Raw genomic sequence first — 9,435 nt, 5'->3', positions numbered from 1 at the left:
GTACGAGAGTCTGTGGCGTCCGTCGTCCATGTTAAGTACTGGCCCGCTGCGGCGTATTAAGATGGCGCCCTTAACCAAATGTCTTAGAAGGTTGTTTTCCCTGTCGACTATTGGGCCATATTTGCGATTCATGCCAGACATGTGCGCGCATGAATAAATTCCACGCTTCCTTTGTTCAGCAGCCTTCGAATACACTTTAAGGATACATTGGTACATCGTTCGATGTTGACATACTCAAACAGGACTGCCAATCATTGTTGGTCCTTTGGGAAACGATCACATCATTTACATCCGTATATCTGATAACTAACGATGTATTGCCTTTCTCTCGACCACCACCTCCGCGTTGACCAACCTCCTGAATTTTCAGCACTGCAAGATGATGGCGTCCTCAGACCCTTCAGCATCACACTTGAAATAAGTCACAACAAGAATGTGAACAAAGACAAAAACAGTTGCGGAAAGACGCCATCTGCGAAGTCGAAGAAGTACACGTCAAATCCCTAGAGGAGGACCAGTCTCGACTTAGCAGCAACCTTTGCACGTTCACCTTCATCTCCAGCTCATATCAAGATTTCTATCCTTTTTCAAAGTCAGCAATTCCATCGTAAATGGAGCAACTCGGAAGTGAAATACCTATACTCAAATGACAGCCCATGACACTATGATGCCACCAACAGACCAAATGGTTCCTGGATCCGTAGACCAGACCAGCACGGATTCACAGTCACAAAGTAGTATCCCCGAACGTACTACTCCAGCCTACTACGTGACTATGTGCTGGATTAAAGTCTAGCAGTGTCGGATACATTATCGGTCCTAGATGTTATTTGTTTTTAGGCTTGTGAAGGCATCGCTTCTATATTCAGGGATACTGTCGTTAACTTGTTTTCTTATCATCATACTGACTATTTAAAGCCCAGATTCCCATGTGCGTTAGACAAGATTTATAATTTAAAAGATAAAATTACGCTTTAATTTAGCATGAACACATGTTGAAAGTAAGGACATTTGTTTCCTGTGAAGCTAGTTTTAAATGTGTAGACACAGAGTTGAAACTGTCCAAATAGCAATCTCCAGCCTAGCAGAAAACTATTATTCTGAAAAATACACAGCCCGACATTATCTACTACAGAATGACAATACTAATTTAAGTGAAGATCATTTTAAAAAGTTTAATAAAAGTCTTCATGCCTTAATCCTAAAAAATATTATGGCTACGATGATAAACTGTTGTACTGCTACCGAATCTTGCTTACATTATCTGTAAGAATAACTTTTTAACTACGACATTCACTGTAGTTGACACAACTTTGTAGGTAAATATACTGCGTATTAGAGAGAATACAGAAAGTATTACCAAATACCACGAGTATATGTAGGACACATCCAGCAAATAATTACCCAATTTCGCCTGGTAATAATTTATCTCTACAGATAAATGACCGATTCTGTTCAATACTCAATTAGTGAAGTCACACGGGAGAGCGGTCAAGAAGGTCGAATTAAATAACGAGACAAACCGGACAGGCCGCCAAATCAATTTACCACCATATATGACTGAAACGATCGATTGAACAGTCAAATGGGGTCAAGTAATAAAACAAAACAAATGTGTCCAAATTATATTTAAACAATAAAACAAAAAACGAGTGTTTCTGAATTATATTTTATACAATACAACAAAACGAGTGTTTCTACACCATATTTTATACATCTATGGAAGATGCCGCTAATCACATTTCAAAGAATAAAGAATCAGAGCAGTCATTCTGTGTACTCACGAAGCATTCTTGATAAGGTAGTTCTGGTGACATAGTTAACTTTTCTTCAGAAAATGGAGAGATTGTCTCATGAGACTTTCACAAAGAACGGCGAAACTTGCGTGCGTTTTTTGGGGTTTTCTTTCGTACCAGCATGGAATGGACAATATTTCTATTATGAAAATTTCATTATCTGATATGTACTGTGAAAAGTGCCATGTATTCTGTAAGAGTGGATGAGAATGCGTTTGTGACAAAATGTCGTTACAGGGGTTGGATGACGTTCATGATGCTGTACAAATATCCTACCTGAGCATTCTATCATATCATCAGCCCTAGGTAGGGCGTATTCGACTAATTGGTTGTTGCCTTCGCACATCTCTTGGCGTGGTATTTGGGCAAAACAGGTCGTTTGAATGACAATAAAGGACGATGAATAGACGAGAACACTCCCAGATCGTGGCACATGATCAAATTAATCTTATCTGGCATATATTGGCAAACCGACACCATTCCACTACGTTTTACTGTAAGAAAAGTCTATTCGTCTCGTGTGCATGCTTCGGTAACGACAGCATACGTTTCACCATTCTGAGAAGTCGATTCCATAGTAAATGGAAACAGTATAGGCAAAGGCTGATCTTGTTTACCATTGTCATGATACGTATCTCATCTTTAAAACGTATTTGCACACCATAGTTATATATATCACACCACATCTAGACAATGTGTCGATCTAATGTGAATTGGAGCCAGGGTTGTTTTGATTTTGTGACCAGTCGGCACTTTCCAATAACGTTAATAATATATGGGGTTCAGGGTTGGATTGGCCGCTTTATTGTGCGCACTCTGTTTACTAGATATGTAAAGAGTAGATGATATAAGTAAACGGAAGATAAGAAACGTAAGATTGATACAGATAAGCACGTGCTGTACGATATGATGTAAACTGACGATTGATCAATACGTCACAAAATTTTGTTATTGTAAACATCTGTGATAGATGATTTCATCACGTACCTTACGAACAATTTCTACCAGGTGTCGGGAATCTTTTCAAAGAAAAGATTTCTTGAAAAAGAAACTTAAGCTTAAGGAAGTTTCACTAACTTTTGTATTGCTTTCCTATGGGCAATTTTACGTTAGGGAAAATTCCTTGAATTAAGGAAGATTCGTGAAACTAGGGCCCGAACATATAGCCACGATTTTAGGTATTAAGTGGATTACCTGCCTTAGTTACAACTCTTCTCTGCTAGACTTCGCTTAGAGTTTCAACAAGCGCAGTAGAGTGTAGAACAACTACAGGAAGAACTCCAGTCTATTGTAGGGAATCGCAATGCACTCTTGCAGAGATGGCCTCGGAACTACACCGCACGCACGCATGTATCAAAGAGAATACTGGTTAATCAAAACATTAACGAGTAGCAGACAGTTTGGGAGTGATGAGTGACGTATGTACATCAAAATTTACATTAAAGCACGTGCGCTTTACTTACCACGAACTATCAAAAATAATTCCGCTGGATGGTGATTTAAAATCATGTTCTGTGTTAGAATGTCCACTTAGATAACGAGGCGGACAAAGTAACAGAGTTTTATAAGTCTTTCCTTTGTTTCCTTAATTGTCATCTCCATTCCTTTATGTTATGACTGGTTAGTGGTATTAGAGCTAAGCCAGAATAATGATAACAGGCCACGATGTTGACTTCAAGGTTATAGGAACACCTGAATTGTCGACACCTACTCTACCCCATCCCGATTCTCGTTTTCACCTACTTTCACTTTATATTTTTTTCTGATCTTTTGAAAGGCCAAAGCCATAGAATGAATAAAGCGTCGTTATAATATTGTAATTGTCTTGCTATATATGAACTTCAAAGTGCCGTGGTCCACGAACGTATACAGTTACTCCAATTTCTACGTTTTCATCGTCCCGGTGGAGTGATATATGAAGATATTCCATTAAATGTCCGCTTACCACATAGTTATTTCTGACGAGTTTCCAAAACTTATCTTTACTTAGCATCAAAATTATTTATTCTATCGTTGAAAGAGATTTTAAATTTATTTAATTTTTTGTTCTTGATATATATATAGTATCTATTATAATCCTGAACTGGGTTTTGGGGGCGGGGGCGGGTACACCAAACATCCCAAAATGATCGTGATGTTAATATGTGATTTCTGCAACGTACTAGACATAACATCGTCATAGGGCATTCTGTATGAACAAGGTCATTGTTACTGTATATCGCAACAACATTAGATTCTGAGAGTTCGGCATAGATATTGAGGTACCTATTAGAGACGAGAGGACGTTTCAACAGTCTTCGACAATTAGAATATAAAAAACATAATTAAAGAAAAAAAAGTTAAATTTTCCCAGCCCTACATGTATATAGATGGTGGGTTGAGAATTAAAGAAAAGAAAGAAATAGCATTGTGTAACCCAGAAATATACATAAGTGGACATTCATTGGTATTAAATATCATATACATATGAAGAGTTTGAGAAAAACCGAGTTTCGTTTCATCATTTGCCCGAACAGACAGACAGAGACCAGACAGAGGAAATCTACAATCATACGATGAATAGAAAACACTATTTTGATTGGTCAAACCCATGTGACCTTGACCTAAGTTCATGCGACTCCGCTTTTCATGCCATTAAAACTTGATTCATTGTGTCATCAAAGCCTTCTAAAGCTCTCGTGATGTCATAACAGAAAGCAGTGTGTTTTTGTTTTTTTGTTTTTTTGGTTTTTTTTTTGTTTTGTTTTTTTTTAATCCAATCCCTTTAATTTTGGACAGAGAATGTTTACACCCTTTCGTTTCACAGAGATATAAGAATATTTGAAAGCTGTAAATAAAAGTTAAAGCGAGATAACTCTTATGAATTAATATACATTGCGTGATTTCGAAATTAAGAATATTATCAAAATCCCCTGAATTGTCACACTCCAGATATTTATCCTCAAAATATCCTTGCGTCCAATTCAGTTAAATGCCAGAGTATTTAGAAAAAAAATCATAGCTTAGCACTTCCCTGTCAGAACGTGAACAAGTCTTCATTTCCATTTACAAGAAAAAAAACGGATTAATTTATTTCCACAGTAAACATTGACAATACTTCACAAAATATCAACACCGTATTTTTGATAATATGGCTTTGTGAGTTTGATGTTGTTTCGGAGTGATACCAGAAGTTATACAGTAAATGTTCGTCTACAGATCCACTACAGATTTGAAAAGGAGATTCAATGACAGGAGAGAAGCAGAATCTGCTCTTAACTTTTCTTTGTCTTTGATGTTGCTTGTTTTTTTGCTTTTGTTGTTTGTTTGTTTGTTTGTTTTCAAAAAGAGTAAGGCGCAACTAACTAACAATGATTTTAAGACATACAAGAGTTAACAAACTATACATTAAACCCTTGTAACTTGGTTTAATTCATTGAGTATGGCAATCGATCGATCTACCTTTGTCTTTTTTCATCAATATCGCCTTACTGCAACAGAACTGTCGTTCTGGCTGAGAATAGACACTGAACATTGCTGGAAGTTCCTTTCCAGTGGCCGTTTTCGTGCCAGATAATTACCCAATCCGTTTCATTGCTGCCGTATTGGTAGATAATTGTTGTTTCCAGTGTCTGATGGTGGTATGAAGTGTTTACCAGGGGGAAACAGCAATAAGTTAAAACCCTTGACCTCTCGTCACAAATCTCGACCTAACACAATTTGTGACAGACAGTCTGTCTCTGAACGGAGTTTCTGATACAGAATTACCTTGATTATCAATAGATGGGTTCATCAGGCTCCTCAACTGCCACTTTTAATTTCTTTCATTCTCGCCTTTTCAGACATTATGACCGCATCGTGTCTAGCCACCAGTAGGCTGACCTGGACTTAAAAACCATTTCTCTTTTAGAATCTCGATTTGATTCTGGGGGATTGCCTGAACCAAATCATAGGGTATAAAGTGTTATCACGTTTATGAAGTCTGAACAAAAGTAAATTAATCAAAATTTTATTCCAATGAATATGTAATCTTCAAAATGTTTCAAAACAGCATTAAGAATAGACAATAGTCAATCAGTATGGATGGACGACACGACTAAAATGAAACCCTGATTCTTTATATTTTAATATGTTCAACTGGTCAATAAATCACGGATTCTAAATTTTCCAGTTCAGCCTTACTTGAATAACTTCCTGGTATTACTCAGCGTATTGTGTTCTTAGCACTTTTTGATTCAGTTCGAGTTGGTGTGTAGGGACGACATTAGCTTCTTTCGAACTTCTTTCAATTACGTGCTTGATCTGTTGTTTTCATGATGAATTCAGGAATTGTTCATGAACTGTTGTCTGGTTCGATGGTGTTTAAGGCAACTTCCGGTTTGGTTGGTAGTTGTTGACGGTGCTTTGTATATTTTTAACTTTGCTGTTCTTGAACCGACTGCAGTAGTAGAAGAATTGTGCCGTACATGAATGATAACTATCGAACTTTCCCTTCTTATCTTACTATTTTTTTTCTACTTTTCGGTCTTGGTTTGGGATAGATGAAGGTTTGTTTTTCTTGTCACGTCCCGGTTGAAGAATCTACAACAGGTAGATTAATCGGAGGTCTCCAAGCATATGGTTACCATCATGAATTGCACTCAACGAGCAGGGGCAGATATGTAGAGCTGTCCACGCTGCGCAACATTATACCGAACCTCATAGTTCCACACCACATATAGACAACCTATTGACCCATGCTTTGGTTGAGCTTGGCTTTGATGTTGTCGAATGAATCCTGCCCCATGTAGTCCATTTCATTCTTGTCCCAGCGGTTCCTCCTGGTGGTGTCCTCGTTTGTACAGCCTGTACATTTGTATTCGGTCTTGGTCCGAATGTAGGATTTGTTTACGTCATTTTGTGATTCTTCAATCTGCAACAAGAACTTCCGTAGATATAGGTTATACTTCAAGTTGTACCGATAACAAAAGAAGCTAAACCATCTAATGAAAGAAAATATAGCATAAAAATAAGTTGTTATTGTTGCTGTCTTTGTTGTTTGTGTTGTTGTTGTTGTTTTTGTTGTTGTTGTTGTTGGGTCGACATCGTCATCTTTGTTGTTGTTTTTGTCGTCATCGTCGTTGTCATTGTTACTATTGTCGTAGTTAATGATCAATACGAAACACGAGAAGTAGCTTTTAAAAAACTGTTCACTTATTTCAACTGTTGATCTCAACTTTCTGCCAAAGTGGAAAAGATTAGAATCACACCTTAACCTATACTACACTATGTATTCCTGACTCAATATCCGTCAGACAACCCACAACACGTCATGACATAAAAAGTTCGCCAGAATGGTTCTTACCGCCGTAACAGTATTCTCTGTAGACATATAAACAAAACTCGCTGTCTTTTCTGGCTCTACAATCCTCACAGTCTGAAAATTAAAAACAACCGTTAACTGAAAACGTAGAACGTCCATCTAGAATAATTGTTTTGATTGTGAAAATAATTGATCTGGCACCGCGATTTTATCATGTTTTGGGTTAATATGGTCTGCAGGCAGCCACTTCGGTTATCACTACGAGTTGTTTCAATATTATGTACCGTTCCAATATTTCGAGTAATCGGATTCAACATTCCTGACCTATATTTAAACTCAATAATATAACTCATTCGATCATGTTTGTGTTGGGTTTTATGCCCGCTTTGAGAGCAGATGGTCTTGTTTTGAGGCGGGACCTCCTTATCATTCTTGTAATTGGTGACTAACTCCCTGACCAGCATGCGGGATATCCACAACATATGGGATAAAGTGTTACCCCAAGGACACAACCACCATAACACGGTCCGTGCTCTCAGCTTCCTGATAGGACCACGTACCAGGGAGATTTCACCTTGCATTAGAGTAATGCCTTACTGACCGAACGATTGAACGTATAGTACGTCTTAGAGAAATTATCCCCAGCTCCTTTTGAGAGACCGACAACTAGATTAATGCTTCTCTATGCTGATATCGAAGCCAGCCATCTAGAATGCCATTAGTCAATAATGTTTTTGTCGCCAAATGAGTAACTGACAGCCGCAATATGATTTCCACTACAAAGTAAATATTATTTTACCTCGTGCGGCTAATGTTGCTAAATAATAGGATATGCTCAAAAAGTTTACTTACTTTAACACAGCTTTTTTGTTTCTTCAATGATTTTTCTGAAACCAACACGAAGGCCAATGTCATAATTGCTGGAAATACGCAAACTTTTTGGTGAACAATAGAATACAAAAGATATCATCAAAAATCAGATCGGTTTCTCATTTACTTCATGTAAAACAAATTTTCCGGGTCAAAGTTACGATTTTCGCGCATTTGATGTTGTTGAATAGGAATCAAATATGAAGAATTTAACATTTTCAAAAACAAGTTGTTTTAAAACATATATCTCCAATGAACTTACCTTGTTTCATACACTTGTTGGGGTTATTGTGGTCCATATACCAGTACACAACTCTTGTTATGATAGTCAAGAATAGCATTGTTGTACCTATAGTCCAGAAATTGACAACTTTTATATGAATTATATATATGTTGTTATCAATTAAATACGATCATTGAAAAAGAAAACGTAATTAAATATGTTTATCGAAGCGTTAGTTTACAATACCGTTGATTAATTCAAAGATCTAAAGCATGGACATACCTGTTTAAATTTGGAAAGAAGAAATCTTGAAGTGTTTAAAAGAAGAGCAAATGGATCGATCGTTCGCAGCTTTTGGCGGGTCACAAGTCAAAGACAATTGATTCTGACGTCATGGTAACAGACACGTGATACATGTAACTAATCACGTGATGTCATAGTAGTTGACACGTGATGCACGTAATTGATCACATGATTTTATTATGATGAAATAATTATGATGTTTTGTATGCGTGAGCTAGAATGATACAATAGGCTGCGTCCATCGCTAGTGCGAAGTTATAGTTTCAGAAGCAACTTTGACATACGTTGTACGTAATTTCATTTGCATATACAAATATGGTGGTCATTGTCCGCTTCACTGGCAACTGTTTTAAAACATTCCCGACTTCTGAACGCCATCGGGTTATGAGCTCTTGACAATAACCCATTTCAGTAAGAATGCTTATTTTTATACTCATGCCACAGATATTTTACTAAAGTATTTTCAATTCTAGCTTTTGAACTAAATACACAGATCTTTTACACACAAAAACTGTATTTCCGATTATCCGCTTTCTAGTTACTCAGTACAGCAAGTTTAATTCAGTTTCACAAATAGTACATAAACGCAATTATAGTTTTTTCTGCATCAGTATATCTCTAATTATTTCGTGATCTATGCGAATTTACATTAGCTTGTTTAATTTTGGTTTACGCCAGATTGGTACGTGAAACCACGTGAAAGACCAGAATTGGTTTAAAATGTTATAATAATTTCTTTTTGTACTATAATACAGTTACTGAACAAGACCAACAGAATAGAAATAGAAGAAAGTCAATCTTTTGTCAAATTATATCAGTCCATGCAGACACAATCACAAGAGCACGTGCCCTGTCTCAGCTGTCTTCCAAACACAAATAGCCACGAGCAGTGAACATCAAGGTACTGGTGAAAGCTAGTGATCAATTTACATTGAACAAAATGAAAAACGAATGAGCCAACA

The 9,435-nt window shown here is 37.0% G+C and overlaps 1 protein-coding gene across 1 annotated transcript; it reads right to left on the bottom strand.

Annotated features, from left to right (window-relative positions):
- Window positions 1-6,501: 6,501 nt before the first annotated feature.
- On the bottom strand, window positions 6,502-8,288 carry LOC132550955 (uncharacterized). Its single transcript, XM_060215055.1, has 4 exons — window positions 8,210-8,288; window positions 7,930-7,964; window positions 7,120-7,191; window positions 6,502-6,687 (listed from the first exon to the last, which is right to left on the bottom strand). Exons 1-4 carry the CDS (start codon window positions 8,286-8,288, stop codon window positions 6,502-6,504), a joined length of 372 nt encoding a protein of 123 aa, XP_060071038.1.
- Window positions 8,289-9,435: the final 1,147 nt, after the last annotated feature.

The sequence above is a fragment of the Ylistrum balloti genome, unplaced genomic scaffold, assembly GCF_031769215.1.
Source record: "Ylistrum balloti isolate Yb309-2 unplaced genomic scaffold, AGI_CSIRO_Ybal_v1 Utg370160, whole genome shotgun sequence".
NCBI classification, from domain to species: Eukaryota; Metazoa; Mollusca; class Bivalvia; order Pectinida; family Pectinidae; genus Ylistrum; species Ylistrum balloti.
The sequence above is the reverse complement of the archived record's forward strand: the minus strand, read 5'-3'. Positions and strand labels throughout refer to the sequence as shown.

Excerpts from the sequence above, each read along its gene's own strand:
- LOC132550955 (XM_060215055.1), bottom strand. The coding sequence starts at position 8,288 with ATGCTATTCTTGACTATCATAACAAGAGTTGTGTACTGGTATATGGAC. Across the intron at positions 7,192-7,929 it reads AACAAAAAAGCTGTGTTAAA|ACTGTGAGGATTGTAGAGCC; the intron begins GTAAGTAAACTT and ends TTTAATTTTCAG. Across the intron at positions 6,688-7,119 it reads CAGAGAATACTGTTACGGCG|ATTGAAGAATCACAAAATGA; the intron begins GTAAGAACCATT and ends TTCTTGTTGCAG.